A 16,500-nucleotide genomic window follows, 5' to 3' on the forward strand; every position below is an offset into this window, starting at 1 on the left:
TCAAGAGGACGTCGTTATCAGGAGAAAGAAAACTGGCGTTCTACGGATCGGAGCGTGGAATGTCAGGTCCCTTAATCGGGCAGGTAGGTTAGAAAATTTGAAAAGGGAAATGGATAGGTTAAAGTTAGATATAGTGGGAATTAGTGAAGTTCGGTGGCAGGAGGAACAAGACTTCTGGTCAGGTGAATACAGGGTTATAAACACAAAGTCAAATAGGGGTAATGCAGGAGTAGGTTTAATAATGAATAGGAAAATAGGAATGCGGGTAAGCTACTACAAACAGCATAGTGAACGCATTATTGTGTCCAAGATAGATACGAAGCCCACACCTACTACAGTAGTACAAGTTTATATACCAACTAGCTCTGCAGATGACGAAGAAATTGAAGAAATGTATGAGGAAATAAAAGAAATTATTCAGATAGTGAAGGGAGACGAAAATTTAATAGTCATGGGTGACTAGAATTCGAGTGTAGGAAAAGGGAGAGAAGGAAACGTAGTAGGTGAATATGGATTGGGGCTAAGAAATGAAAGAGGAAGCCGCCTGGTAGAATTTTGCACAGAGCACAACTTAATCATAGCTAACACTTGGTTTAAGAATCATGATAGAAGGTTGTATACATGGAAGAACCCTGGAGATACTAAAAGGTATCAGATAGATTATATAATGGTAAGACAGAGATTTAGGAACCAGGTTTTAAATTGTAAGACATTTCCAGGGGCAGATGTGGACTCTGACCACAATCTATTGGTTTATGACCTGTTGATTAAAACTGAAGAAACTGCAAAAAGGTGGGAATTTAAGGAGATGGGACCTGGATAAACTGAAAGAACCAGAGGTTGTAGAGAGTTTCAGGGAGAGCATAAGGGAACAATTGACAGGAATGGGGGAAAGAAATACAGTAGAAGAAGAATGGGTAGCTTTGAGGGATGAAGTAGTGAAGGCAGCAGAGGATCAAGTAGGTAAAAAGACGAGGGCTAATAGAAATCCTTGGGTAACAGAAGAAATATTGAATTTAATTGATGAAAGGAGAAAATATAAAAATGCAGTAAATGAAGCAGGCAAAAAGGAATACAAATGTCTCAAAAATGAGATCGACAGGAAGTGCAAAATGGCTAAGCAGGGATGGCCAGAGGACAAATGTAAGGATGTAGAGGCTTGTCTCACTAGGGGTAAGATAGATACTGCCTACAGGAAAATTAAAGAGACCTTTGGAGATAAGAGAACCACTTGTATGAACATCAAGAGTTCAGATGGAAACCCAGTTCTAAGCAAAGAAGGGAAAGCAGAAAGGTGGAAGGAGTATATAGAGGGTCTATACAAGGGCGATGTACTTGAGGACAATATTATGGAAATGGAAGAGGATGTAGATGACGATGAAATGGGAGATACGATACTGCGTGAAGAGTTTGACAGAGCACTGAAAGACCTGAGTCGAAACAAGGCCCCCGGAGTAGACAACATTCCATTGGAACTACTGACGGCCTTGGGAGAGCCAGTCCTGACAAAACTCTACCATCTGGTGAGCAAGATGTATGAAACAGGCGAAATACCCTCAGACTTCAAGAAGAATATAATAATTCCAATCCCAAAGAAAGCAGGTGTTGACAGATGTGAGAATTACCGAACAATCAGTTTAATAAGCCACAGCTGCAAAATACTAACACGAATTCTTTACAGACGAATGGAAAAACTAGTAGAAGCCGACCTCGGGGAAGATCAGTTTGGATTCCGTAGAAATACTGGAACACGTGAGGCAATACTGAGCTTACGACTTATCTTAGAAGAAAGATTAAGGAAAGGCAAACCTACGTTTCTAGCGTTTGTGGACTTAGAGAAAGCTTTTGACAATGTTGACTGGAATACTCTCTTTCAAATTCTAAAGGTGGCAGGGGTAAAATACAGGGAGTGAAAGGCTATTTACAATTTGTACAGAAACCAGATGGCAGTTATAAGAGTCGAGGGACATGAAAGGGAAGCAGTGGTTGGGAAGGGAGTAAGACAGGGTTGTAGCCTCTCCCCGATGTTATTCAATCTGTATATTGAGCAAGCAGTAAAGGAAATGAAAGAAAAATTCGGAGTAGGTATTAAAATCCATGGAGAAGAAATAAAAACTTTGAGGTTCGCCGATGACATTGTAATTCTGTCAGAGACAGCAAAGGACTTGGAAGAGCAGTTGAACGGAATGGATGGTGTCTTGAAGGGAGGATATAAGATGAACATCAACAAAAGCAAAACGAGGATAATGGAATGTAGTCGAATTAAGTTGGGTGATGTTGAGGGTATTAGATTAGGAAATGAGACACTTAAAGTAGTAAAGGAGTTTTGCTATTTGGGGAGCAAAATAACTGATGATGGTCGAAGTAGAGAGGATATAAAATGTAGACTGGCAATGGGAAGGAAAGCGTTTCTGAAGAAGAGAAATTCGTTAACATCGAGTATAGATTTAAGTGTCAGGAAGTCATTTCTGAAAGTATTTGTATGGAGTGTAGCCATGTATGGAAGTGAAACATGGACGGTAAATAGTTTGGACAAGAAGAGAATAGAAGCTTTCGAAATGTGGTGCTATAGAAGAATGCTGAAGATTAGATGGGTAGATCACATAACTAATGAGGAGGTACTGAATAGGATTGGGGAGAAGAGGAGTTTGTGGCACAACTTGACCAGAAGAAGGGATCGGTAGGTAGGACATGTTCTGAGGCATCAAGGGATCACCAATTTAGTATTGGAGGGCAGCGTGGAGGGTAAAAATCGTAGGGGGAGACCAAGAGATGAATACACTAAGCAGATTCAGAAGGATGTAGGTTGCAGTAGGTACTGGGAGTTGAAGAAGCTTGCACAGGATAGAGTAGCATGGAGAGCTGCATCAAACCAGTCTCAGGACTGAAGACCACAACAACAACAACAACTTAAGGATGTGACCTCGTGGCCCATTTTTGCAACTACACAGTCAAGTTCAAAATGGTTTGTAGTCGTGTGTGCAGTACTTGGATTCTTACAACATATTTCCATTGTGTATCAACCTGACTTTTAAATATTTTCTCTCCTAATCACTGCGAAATTTCTTCCTTCTGTTTATTTCAATTAGAAATTTTATCCCTCTTTTTTAAATGATAGCTGATACTATCCATGGTCATGACTTATCCCTTCTGTACGCTATAAATGAGGGGGAATTGAATGAAAACCTTGAGAATGTGATAAACATTTGACTTCTCATGCCACTGTTCTATAATTTGGTAGTACAGTTATCATCGTTTTGAAGAAAGCCCAACGTATGAAATTAATTGAAATATGTCGACCATTGAAAGTCCTGTGTGATGCGGTATGTTTATCACTGCAGCAAGTGTACAAGTGGATGAAGTAGATCTAAAATAGCATAGCAGATGCTTCCGATCCAGGTCAGGCACACCATGATGTAACATCGGAGTCTGCAGCACGTAAAGCCATTGTCATGGACTATTTTTTGTGACAGGGAATGAAACAGCTACAAATCTGGACATTAATCGTGGCTCAGTACCTCACATTAGTAGGTTTCACAAAGTGTCTTCAAGGTGGGTGCCTTAGCATTTCATTCCAGAATTGTAAGAGTGATGTATTGATATCTGTGAAGAACTTTTGCAATACTTTGAAGCAGAAACTGGTGGCTTCCTTGCGAGAATTATTACAGAAGATGAAACCTGGGTCCATGCCTACTAATCAAAACCAAGATTCCTTTTCACCAAAACCCAAGAAGCTCAATGCTCAGCCATGAGCAGGGAAAGGTTATGCTGACACTCTTTTGAGATGACATACTTAAGGGAAACACTATCACTAGCACATCTTACTCAGAATTGTTGAAAAGTCATCTTTGACATGCAATCTGATCAAATTGATGTGGACGTCTGACTGCAGCTGTCATTTTGCAACAAGGAATGCTTCACCTCATAATGCTCAGTGCCACATTTACAACCATCACTGATCTTCACTTTGATACTGTTATATATCCAGTGTACTCAGTACACACAAGATCTTGTGCCAAGTGATACAATATGATTGCACAATTCAAAGAGCTGACTGGAAGAAAGAAATTTCAGTCTGGTGCAGATGTATGAGGCGGTGCACAAATGACTTCATGCACAACTGCAAGAACTTTTTTCCAGCGAAACCCCGTACACCTTCTCTTGGCCAGAGATTATGTAAAAAAATGACACACTTGTGTTCAATAATTCACGTATAAAAAAGTGTTTAAGGTTTTCGTTTGGTTTACTGAAGTATATCCAACAATATTAACTAAACATGTCACTATTTACATACTCATGATGATTGGTAGATTTGTTGGATAGAATATTAACATTGCAATTTTCATCTGGCATTATTTCAATGTGAAAGACAAAAATAAGCTTCTTTTTGTAGTTTTCACTTTCTAGCCGCTAATACCCTCATGTCCTTACAGATGTGTACCTGTCTCTTTTTGGGTGAGCTAGATCTTGTACAAATAAGTTAAATAACTGGCGGACAATGATTTTCTTCCTTGGTCTCCCCCCTCCATACCTTGGAATAGTTTACCTAGGTGCTCTTTGCAGTTTTTGTTATCTGAATGCAAAAAATCTGCACATGCTCTCTTTGCTGTTCAAAATGAATCATTCATGCCTCTGCTGTGCACAGGGTTTTGTTTTTTTCTGATATTATCATAAAGATAACAAAGAAATCCGTATACTCTGTGTACGACTCCTTTCATTTGGTCTCATGTGTCTTAGAACTGAGCCACAAACACGAATAGAAGATTACTGTAGGAAAATCAAAAGGCTATCAGCAAACAGCATTTTCTAATTGCAAAGACATGGGTAACCACTAGATCAAAATTGAATGTTAAACCTGGGCCTGCAGCATCTTGTAAGAAATAGGTTTCTGTTCGTATCTAATAAAACAGTATGGATGGTAGCCATGGGAGAAATGATACTGTTACAATCACTTCTCATTGGTGGTTAGAGAAGAAGGGAACCTAAGAGGTGGGAGAACAGATGTTTTCTTCTGGGCTATCAGATTTGTTGCTCAGTTGTAATCATCTGCAAGCAACACTGTCTCTACTAATGACAAGAGGTGTGGTAAATTAGATACAAAAGTGTCAATGTATGTGTGTCAAGGTATGTGTCACACAAAATATTATTTGTTATCTTTACTGGTGAAATTTACACTTAAACAGCTGCAAATTTCATTGTAAAAACACCATCATTTGCAAGCGATGTGCACTGTAATCATCCATTATGTAATATACTGTCACATATCACAAAAGAATGTTTTATTTTGTCGTCATTCCATATCCTTTAAGGTTCTTCCTGATGGTACTCACAGAAAAGTTAATAATAGTTTGCTAGAATATGTTGATGACAAAAACAGCTTTGAAATTATGACTTACAAGTAACAATATCATGGCAAATGTTATACTCACTGAGATGAGATATCATCTTTCAAATGAAGCCTTAACTATAAGTTGTTTTGAAATACATTTAAGGCCTTCATATTCACTCTCAGTAGATTTGTTTTTGCAAATGTATGTGTGAATTTTTTTGACTTCATGTTTTTATTTTCTATTTGTGAGCTCAGAGCTCAATAAATGTGCTCCTTTTCTTAGGAAAAATTCTCCCTGTGATCAGCCCTCATCTTCAAGATCGAACAACAAAGTCTACAAGAATAAAAAGGAAAATTCAAAAAAGCTGGATAATTTTTTATTGCCTGCCCCAGTTGACAGACCTAAGGGACAGGATACTGGCCATCTAGGCAGAAACAGATTATCTATGACACGTGGAGTCCAGAGTGGAGGAAGTGATGATAAATGCTTTAGAAGTGCTGTAGTAGAACAGACATCCAGTGAGGCTGCTACTGCTGGACAAAGCTCTGGTGGAACCAGTGAGAAATATTGTAAGAGCTATAAGGGACCAAAGACAGCAAACAGTAAGGTATATCTTGGCAAAGATTATTTAAATTTTCTGTTTGGCCAATGTTTGTACTAGTGAAATGAGACCACAAACATATAACTAGCAAGTCATAATGTGTTAATGTTCATCCAAGCACAAATTTGTCATTGTGAATACACACTTATGATAATGAAAATTCTAGGATGATTATTTACAAACATCATTTGACATGAAATTCTTAAACAAGATAAATAAGTGCATCTCAGTGAGATATGTCTAACTAACAGAATGTATTTCAGTGAACTTCTATTGTTGGAAAATGACCTACTTATTTTGATAACAAGCTACGAGTTCCTAATGTAGAAATATTTCTTATACGATTCATACATTTATTGTTATATAGAGTCAGTTCAGTACACCTACGTACAGAATTATGATGTCGAGTGTAATGAGTCTGTGAGGACAGAAAAAAAAGTATGAGGCTCATTAAACCTTTGTTGTTAGGGGATATTTGTTATGAATTGGAGCTTTGGTTCTCAGCTCACCAGCTTGTCCCCTTGTATTCTAATACTTCAGAGCATGTTTCACTCTTCCTTCTCACAATGGAATATTTGCAGTAGAAAATAGATCTTGTCAGGTCTTTTACTTTCTCTAATAACTACTAAAAAATATTTATTAGTTCATTACTTATGTAGGGATGATTAAAGATGCTGCATTACCACATTTACATTTTTGTTGCCCATTTGTTGGGACATGTCATTTTTTAGATGTAGTTATGAGAAACAAGATGTACACAGCTTTTATAAAAGAAAGAAGCATAAGTTCACTGTATTTGAGAAGTGAAAGTAAAAATTTGGAAAAGGTCTACTTAGGCCACTGTTGCTTTGAACACTTTGTTTTTCCCTTTGCCTGTAGGTATGAAGCTACATGGCTTTTCAGTTTAGCCGTGTATTGTAAATATTTTTAGTGAGACAGATAATTTATGTAATTCATTCCTATTTGGACTTATACTCATTAATGATTATAAAAAAACAAGAGTGGGCCAAGCTTATAATATATTTATGCATAGCAGTCATGGTGTCAGCTGTTTCTCCCAATGCTCCAAGAAGCTGCATAAGATTTTTAACATGTTTATTAACCCCTTGACTGTGTTGGGCTGCAATAGCAATTCATTACTGACTTGCCAATCATTTTTCATTCATTTGTATATTGTGTCTTGCAAATCCCAATATAAGATGCACCTGCATGTATAAGAAACAAGTCAAGCTGAACATTAACAGCAGGATCAAACATGGCATGCTACCTTTGTAAAGCATACTAACAAGTTGTGACCAGCCTGTTACATACTTTTGCACCAGAGTGTAAAACTCCATTCTGAACTTCTGAATCCCAGTTAGTCTAACTGGAAATGATAGTTAGTTCTATTATTGTTAGTTTTGAGTTGCACAGTTCATCCTTAATTCACCCTTGTTATTAAATGCAAATACCATCAGGAAGTATTTCTGTTGGCATGTTAAGTGGAAGAATTTCTGGTCCCCTGAAGAAGCTTCTGCAAGATGTTCATTACAAACTCTTACTGCACACTTTTGTAGAACAAATACTTCTTTGACCCTAGTTGCATGGCCACAGAAGATTATACCCTAGGACAGTATTGACTGAAAGCATGCGAAAGTTTACTAATATTCTCATCTGTAGAGCGACACAATGAGGGAGATTTCTAAGTGCAAAAAAGTCAGAATGAAGCTTTTTCGTTAACTTATCAAAATATTGGTGCAGTTTATTATCCATCTGGATGCCCACGAACTTCACACATGGAGTCTTCGAGTGTGCAGCCTTTGAAATGTGCTTCTGGTATCTGGAGGTAATTTGTAATTGTTTAAGATGGAATAATATGAGCTTTGCAAGATCAGGGGTTAAAGTTTTGGCTGTGAACCACTTGTAAGACTGCTTCGTCCATTATTGACCTTGTGTGTATGTGTTTGGGGGCCGGCCGGAGGGGGGGGGGGGCAGTTATCAATTATCAACATAATTATGTCATCGGGAAACACAACAGTTTTCGAAGACTCCTCCAGTTTCATGGGTAAATAGTTTAGTTTCAGCAATAACATGAGTGGACCATGTACCAAATCTTGCACCACCCAATATTTTCACAGTCTAAATTTAAATTAATTTTTGTTGTATCATTAGTTAATATGACCCTCTGTTTTCTATTCCAAAGACATCATTTATACATAATAAAGGTTTTTGTGGCATGCTGTTTTGGTCTTCCTTGTAGAAATGATAATCTACTGAATCAGGTTTTGGTCTCCCTTGTGGAAATGGTAATCTACTGAATCAAAATGTCTCAGCAAAATAACAGAAAATGCCAAGGGGGAATTTTTCTTGTTCAGCTGTGCCATAACTGAATTCTGTGTATATCTTAAGTCATGTCTGGTATCACTCGTGTTGACACGGCTGGTACATACATGTAAACATGAAATGTAGGAAGGAGAAGGAAAGGAGAAGAATGGATGGGAAATCATGCAATTTCATTAACTGCTTCGGTCATCAGGACATAGTCCCTGACTGGCTAAAATTTCCAACTTATTGCACACTGCAATGCAGCGTCCCTGATCCATGAAACTTGCTACTCGCAAATTCTGATTATCTTAGGATTTCGTACGATATTTGTGCATCTGCACTGAAACAAATGTGGCGGAGCCGTTACCCTTTTTTTTTGTTTCAGAAATGTTTAGTGTGATTGAAAATCTGTGTCATACTGAAAAATTTAATTTTTGTTCTGAGTGTACATATTGTATCGTATAGGGCCTCAAAATTTGAAATTGCCGAGGTGTATACCTTGTTACTAGGAAAGCTGTTCCAAGATTAGCTGTACCACTGCTGCTGCAAAATATTGTGTTGTCACCATAATCCAAAGTCCAGGTCTCCTTCCACATAATCTCCTGTATTGCTGTTATTCCTATTTGGTACTTTTTTAGTGATCTTTCAAATTTCTGAATGTCCCTACTCTGTTAAGACTCATTACATTCCAAGTAGCCATTTTTAGTTCACTCATGTTGTTTCTAGGTTGTCATAGAGGGTGTGTTGTTTCCACATGTGCTCGACATTTTCGTGTCTAGATTGATAATGGAAGAGTTCAATGTGACGACACATCAACTGTGTATGGATTGTAAAGCAGTTTATGACAGTGTCAACAGAAATCGTCTTTTTAAGCCATTATGGGAGCTGGTGATACTACCAAAGCTAAAAAGACTCTTATAAACGACCCTCAACAACACTAACTACAAAATAAAACTTAATGGTAAATATTCCAATAATTTTCCGGTCTTTCAAGGACTAAAGCGAGGAGATTCTGTATAACTGACGTTATGTAACTTGGCTCTGAAGGCATTCATGCGAAAACTGTAAAGCAAAATGGATGTTACTATTTCCAACAAGATGATTAAGCATTTGCAAACAACACAGCCATGCTTGCGAGACATAGAGTGTATTTGCTGAAAAACTATGTAGCTTTGGAACACAAAGTGGCTTCACTGAGCTTGGTCATACGTAAGGAAAAAACTAAGTATATGATCAAAACCAGAAACAAAACAAGGTGGAGAGGTATTGTCCTGTTCAAAGGGTTTGAAAGAGTAAAGCAGTTTAAATATTTGGGAGGTATGATTACGGAAGATACTACGGTACCAACAGAGATAAAGCCAATAGTAGCTGCAAATAACAGGGCAGATACAACTTCCTTAACATTTTGCAATCCTCCAGAATTTCAAGACAGCTGAAGATGACAGTTTGCAAAACAATTATAAGACCAGTTTTTAAGTATGGATCTGAAATGTGGACAATAACACAACAGGTCAGAAATGCTTCAGATGCATGGGAACAGGAAGTACTGCACAAGATATAAGGAGGAGTACGTAAAAATGGTGCTTGGATAATTCAGACCAGTGCAGAACTGTATGAACTCTTTATAAAATCCTCAAATCACAATCGAATGAATTCTATAAAAATCCACCAATCTCCGTAGATATAAAGGCATGAAGGTTACCGTGGTGTAATAGCAAAAGAAAATACCTTACTTTTGATGAACTCCATTCCCATTACAGTTTTAGTCATTAATGTTACAGTTACTGGTACTTTTGCACAGTGTATCATATAAGATGTGATGCATTTTGAAGATATGTTTATTTTGGTACACCAGCTAAACTGCATACTTTTGTAGTACACAAGTATAAATACAGAAACTGCCAAGCCTGGCAGCGCTTTAGTTTTACAGACATGTAAATCAACATGGTATCTCTTCGGTTTACTTGTATCAGTCAATCTCAGAACAGGACATACGACATCATGCAAACATCACAGTCATCACATATGACAGACAGAAGAATTTAAATCATCCAGAGGGAGATTTTCACTCTGCAGCGGAGTGTGCACTCATATGAAACTTCCGAGCAGATTAAAACTGTGTGCTGGACTGAGACTCAAACTTGGGACCTTTGTCTTTCACATTCATTTGAGCTACCCAAGTACGACTCACACCCCGTCCCCACAGCTTTACTTCTGCCAGTAACTTGTCTCCTACCTTCCAAACTTTACAGAAGCTTTCCTGCGAAACTTTCTGAACTAGCACTCCTGGAAGGAAGGATATTGCAGAGACATGGCTTAGACACAGCCTGGTGGATGTTTACTCTGCAGTGGAGTGTGTGCTGATATGAAACTTCCTGGCAGATTAAAACTGTGGGCTGGACCGAGACTCAAACTCAGGACCTTTGCCTTTCGCAGGCAAGTGCTCTACCATCTGAGCTACCCAGGCACAAATCACACCGCATCATCACAGCTTTACTTCTGCCAGTTCTTGTCTCGTGTGAGTAGTGTGAGGAGGGCTATGCGAGAGGCGTTCAATGAATTCGAAAGTAAAGTTCTATGTACTGACTTGGCAGAAAATCCTAAGAAATTTTGGTCTTATGTCAAAGTGGTAGGTGGATCAAAACAAAATGTCCAGACACTCTGTGACCAAAATGGTACTGAAACAGAGGATGACAGACTAAAGGCCGAAATACTAAATGTCTTTTTCCAAATCTGTTTCACAGAGGAAGACTGCACTGTAGTTCCTTCTCTGTATTGTCGCACAGATGACAAAATGGTAGATATCTAAATAGACGACAGAGGGATAGAGAAACAATTAAAATCGCTCAAAAGAGGAAAGGCCGCTGGACCTGATGGGATACCAGTTCGATTTTACACAGAGTACGCGAAGGAACTTGCCCCCCTTCTTGCAGCGATGTACCGTAGGTCTCTAGAAGAGCGTAGCGTTACAAAGGATTGGAAAAGGGCACAGGTCATCCCCGTTTTCGAGAAGGGACGTCGAACAGATGTGCAGAACTATAGACCTATATCTCTAATGTCGATCAGTTGTAGAATTTTGGAACACATATTATGTTCGAGTATAATGACTTTTCTGGAGACTAGAAATCTACTCTGTAGGAATCGGCATGGGTTTCGAAAAAGACGGTCGTGTGAAACCCAGCTCGCGCTATTCGTCCACGAGACTCAGAGGGCCATAGACATGGGTTCACAGGTAGATGCCGTGTTTCTTGACTTCCGCAAGGCGTTCGATACAGTTCCCCACAGTCGTTTAATGAACAAAGTAAGAGCATATGGACTATCAGACCAATTCTGTGATTGGATTGAAGAGTTCCTAGATAACAGAATGCAGCATGTCATTCTCAATGGAGAGAGGTCTTCTGAAGTAAGAGTGAGTTCAGGTGTGCCACAGGGGAGTGTCATAGGACCATTTCTATTCACAATATACATAAATGACCTCGTGGATGACATCGGAAGTTCACTGAGGCTTTTTGCAGATGATGCTGTGGTGTATCGAGAGGTTGTAACAATCGAAAATTGTACTGAAATGCAGGAGGATCTGCAGCGAATTGACACATGGTGCAGGGAATGGCAATTGTATCTCAATGTAGACAAGTGTAATGTGCTGCGAATACATAGAATGATAGATCCCTTATCATTTACCTACAAAATAGCAGGTCAGCAACTGGAAGCAGTTAATTCCATAAATTATGTGGGAGTAGGCATTAGGAGTGATTTAAAATGGAATGATCATATAAAGTTGATCGTCGGTAATGCATATGCCAGACTGAGATTCATTGGAAGAATCCTAAGGAAATGCAATTCGAAAACAAAGGAAGTAGGTTACAGTACACTTGTGCCGGCCGCAGTGGTCTCGCGGTTCTAGGCGCGCAGTCCGGAACCGTGCGACTGCTACGGTCGCAGGTTCGATTCCTGCCTTGGGCATGGATGTGTGTGATGTCCTTAGGTTAGTTAGGTTTAAGTAGTTCTAAGTTCTAGAGGACTGATGACCACAGCAGTTGAGTCCCATAGTGCTCAGAGCCATTTGAACCATTTTGAACAGTACGCTTGTTCGCCCACTGCTTGAATACTGCTCAGCAGTGTGGGGTCCGTACCAGATAGGGTTGATAGAAGAGATAGAGAAGATCCAACGGAGAGCAGCGCGCTTCGTTACAGGATCATTTAGTAATCGCGAAAGCGTTACGGAGATGATAGATAAACTCCTGTGGAAGACTCTGCAGGAGAGATGCTCAGTAGTTCGGTATGGGCTTTTGTTAAAGTTTCGAGAACATACCTTCACCGAAGAGTCAAGCAGTATATTGCTCCCTCCTACGTATATCTCGTGAAGAGACCATGAGGATAAAATCAGAGAGATTAGAGCCCACACAGGAGCATACCGACAATCCTTCTTTCCACGAACGATACGAGACTGGAATAGAAGGGAGAACCGATAGAGGTACTCAGGGTACCCTCCGCCACACACCGTCAGGTGGCTTGCGGAGTATGGATGTAGATGTAGATGTAGATGTACCTTCACCTTCCTAGAGCACTTGACCATGAAAGGCAAAGGTCCCAAGTTTGAGTTTCGGTCCAACACACAGTTTTAATCTGCCAGGAAGTTTCAATTTAAATCATGATGCACTAGTAGTGTGATTGACAGCTTGGGCTCATGTTCATAGGTTTCATCAACTGACAACGAATGTAACATCAGACTATGCAACAGAGCAGGCTGTCACCACAAAAGGCATTCACAAAATAGTAAAAATAATATTGAATAAATATTGAAGTAAACATTCTCAATAATTCGTCTTACTGCTGGAAACACATTTTCTTGGCAGTTGTGTCTTGTGCTGTGATTCATTGGTAGAAACAACTGAGCAGCACCATGTTGATTTACATTTTCGTGGAGCTAAAGTGCTCTATTTGGTGGTTATCAGTTTTAAACTTGCATACTATGAAAATATTCAGTTTAATTGATGCACGACATTAATGAGCTCTCCAAACAGTGTCTTTATGGTATGATTTGTTTCGCAAAAATATTGGGAAATGTGCTGTCGTCAAAAAAACTATTACGTCTTTTCCAAATTAAAAGATTCCTTCATTATTGTGGGAAAAGGAATGTTTGGTGACAAAACCAGTGAACTGCTGAAAGATGTGGTAGGACAAATATTTCAGACGTAAGTGAAGGAACAAACTGAAGTGCACTGGACTGCACCTTCAAACTAGCTAGCAACTCGTATGGCCACAGATCCATGCAAACATGTGTACACAGCTGTAGTTTTTTGTTTCAATCATGCTATGATAATCATAATGCTGGCATGTCAAAGAAGTCATCCAGTGTATCTGGAATAGCAGGTCTCAGCCATGTATATGTTCTAAACAGATAAAAATTGCTTCATAATCGAGAGGAACGGCAACATTTCACACCAGCGGTAAATGGGGCAGTTGTGGATTGTCCTGTGTTTTGCTGAAGGCTGATGTTGAATGCAGGTGGCTATAGTCAAGGCTGGCACACCAAGTGATGTCATGGATGGTATAGAGCTCAAATTTATGGAGATGAATCAACAGGAAATATTTAAAACAATGCAAAAATTAAAGAACAAGCATTCATCTGGATGGGATGGTATCTCAAATGTGGTGTTAAAGAAATGTGCCAATGAAATAACTAAACCCCTTACCTATATTATCAACTGTAGTATTAACGAAAACATATACCCAAATGCCTTAAAAAATAAGTGTAATTCAGCCAATCCATAAAAGGGAAGTAAAGAAGAAGTTTCAAGTTACAGACTGATATCACTAATCCCTATCTTCAGTAAAATATTTGAAACAGTCATCCTATCTCAACTCACAACATTTTTCTCAAGACACAAAATGCTTACTGAATCACATCATGGATATAGGAAAGACTTAAGCACGACCACTGCTGTTACCAGTTTCTTTCATGAAGTATATAGCAGTAGAGAATGGGGTATACACACAGCCGGAATACGCCTTGACCTGAGCAAAGCTTTTGACTCGATAAACCATGAGCTGATCTTAAAAAAACTGCCGCCGTACAATATCAGTGATGCATCAATAAAACTTCTATCCACCTATCTGGTGAATCGGAAACAGTGTACCAAACTTACACATCAAATTGACAGTAAGATCTTAACCTTTAAATCCCCAAGTGAAATAGTGACACAGGGAGTCCCTCAGTTCTTGGACCTTTCCACTTTTTAGCAAATATTAATGATGATGTATACCCCATTAACTTTCAAATTGGAAATTATGCTGATGACACTTCAGTTTTATTTCATGGTAAAGATTGTGAGGAACTGAAATTCTCGGCAACTAATGGGATACTACAATTAAGTTCATATTTTCATGCACGAGGATTAAAGGTCAATGTAAATAAATCCCAGATGCTTATTTACAACTGTAGCCCACACAACTCGTGTGTAAATGAGGTATGTGGCATATTGGCAGAGGAAGCAAACGAGTGTAAATTTCTAGGGGTCCATCTGGACTCAAACCTGTGGTGGATTAACCATATTAACGCTGTATGTAAAAAAGTATCTTCTTAGCCGACTCTCCAAAATGGTGCCCACTCACTCGCTTAAAACTGTGTATTATGGAACAGTCTGTCCCCATCGTAGCTACTGTGTAGAAATACGGGGTTGTGCTGCAGACATTCACCTTAACAGAGTACTATTGCTACAAAAAAGAGGGTTAATGGACTAGGCTATAAAGACTCTTGTCGTGATGTTTTCAGACACCATATACTCCTTGTATCTTTATAAATTAATTACTTTTGTGTCTCACAGAAAACTGAAGTAACTAAATGTAGTAATATACATGACCACAACTACCGACAAAGAACAAGATTAAAAATGACGGACCAGAGCCCATATACTATTGGACCGATATGGTATGATAAACTGCCAGAGTCCATGAAAAACAGTAATAAAAATCAATTCAAATCAAAACTAAAGAATTCTTAATTGAAAAGTGTCTCTATTCACTCAACGAGTTTTAAATGGTTAAGTTTAAGTGCTGTAAAATAATGTTGTTGTTGTTTTGGTCTTCAGTCCAGAGACTGATTCGATGCAGCTCTCCATGCTACTCAATCCTGTGCAAGCTTCTTCATCTCCCAGTACCTACTGCAACCTACATCTTTCTGAATCTGTTTAGCGTATTCATCTCTTGGTCTCCCTATACGATTTTTATCCTCCACGCTGCCGTCCAATACTAAACTGGTGATCCCTTGATGCCTCAGAATATTTCCTACCAAGCGATCCCTTCTTCTAGTCCAGTTGTGCCACAAATTTCTCTTCTCCCCAATTCTATTCAATACCTCCTCATTAGTTACGTGATCTACCCATCTAGCCTTCAGCATTCTTCTGTAGCACCACATTTCGAAAGCTCCTATTCTCTTCTTGTCTAAACTATTTATTTACCACGTTTCACTTCCATACATGTCTACACTCCACACAAATACTTTCAGAAACAACTTCCTGACAATTAAATTTATACTCTATGTTAACAAATCTCTCTTTTTCAGAAACACTTTCCTTGCCATTGCCAGTCTACATTTTACATCCTCTCTACTTCGACCCTTTCATGCCCCTCGACTCTTATAACTGCCATCTGGTTTCTGTACAAATTGTAAATATCCTTTCACTCTGTGTATTTTACCCCTGCCACCTTCAGAATTTGAAAGAGAGTATTCCAGACAACATTGTCAAAAGCTTTCTCTAACTCTACAGATGCTAGAAACGTAGGTTTGCCTTTCCTTAATCTATTTTCTAAGATAAGTCGTAGGGTCAGTATTGCCTCACGTGTTCCAACATTTCTATGGAATTAAAACTGATCTTCCTCGAGGTCGGCTTCTACCAGTTTTTCCATTCGTCTGTAAAGAATTCGTGTCAGCATAATAAATAGTGAAATAGTGTATAAAAAATAATTGGCTGTATTAATATGTGTAAGATGTAAGGTATTTTGACAAGCATCAATTTACTGTTTAATTACTACCTGTAAAGCTAAGATTTATTGTAGTTTATGTTTGTAACTATACTTGACATTTGCAAAAGCCATCATATTGATGACTCTATGGAAAAAAATCTAAATAAATAAATAGCTACAATGGGGTGGCCGGGATAATTGGGTTTGTGAATTTTAGGAAGTAGGTAGAAGGTAGGGGTGTGGGGTGTCGGTGGGGTCAGGAGGTGGATTGAGTCAGGTGAAAGGTTTTGTAGGGGGCCT

At 38.8% G+C, this 16,500-nt stretch overlaps 1 protein-coding gene across 2 annotated transcripts in view; it reads left to right on the forward strand.

The window, feature by feature from the left end:
• Window positions 1-16,500, forward strand: part of LOC126251406 (breast cancer type 1 susceptibility protein homolog) — a 284,502-nt gene that overhangs the window by 83,713 nt on the left and 184,289 nt on the right. For both annotated transcript variants that reach the window (XM_049951814.1, XM_049951815.1), the window contains exon 4: window positions 5,613-5,937. In XM_049951814.1, coding sequence (XP_049807771.1) covers window positions 5,613-5,937 — 325 coding nt within the window. The remainder of the gene's footprint in view (window positions 1-5,612; window positions 5,938-16,500) is intronic.

The sequence above is a fragment of the Schistocerca nitens genome, chromosome 4 (genome assembly GCF_023898315.1).
Source record: "Schistocerca nitens isolate TAMUIC-IGC-003100 chromosome 4, iqSchNite1.1, whole genome shotgun sequence".
NCBI lineage: Eukaryota > Metazoa > Arthropoda > Insecta > Orthoptera > Acrididae > Schistocerca > Schistocerca nitens.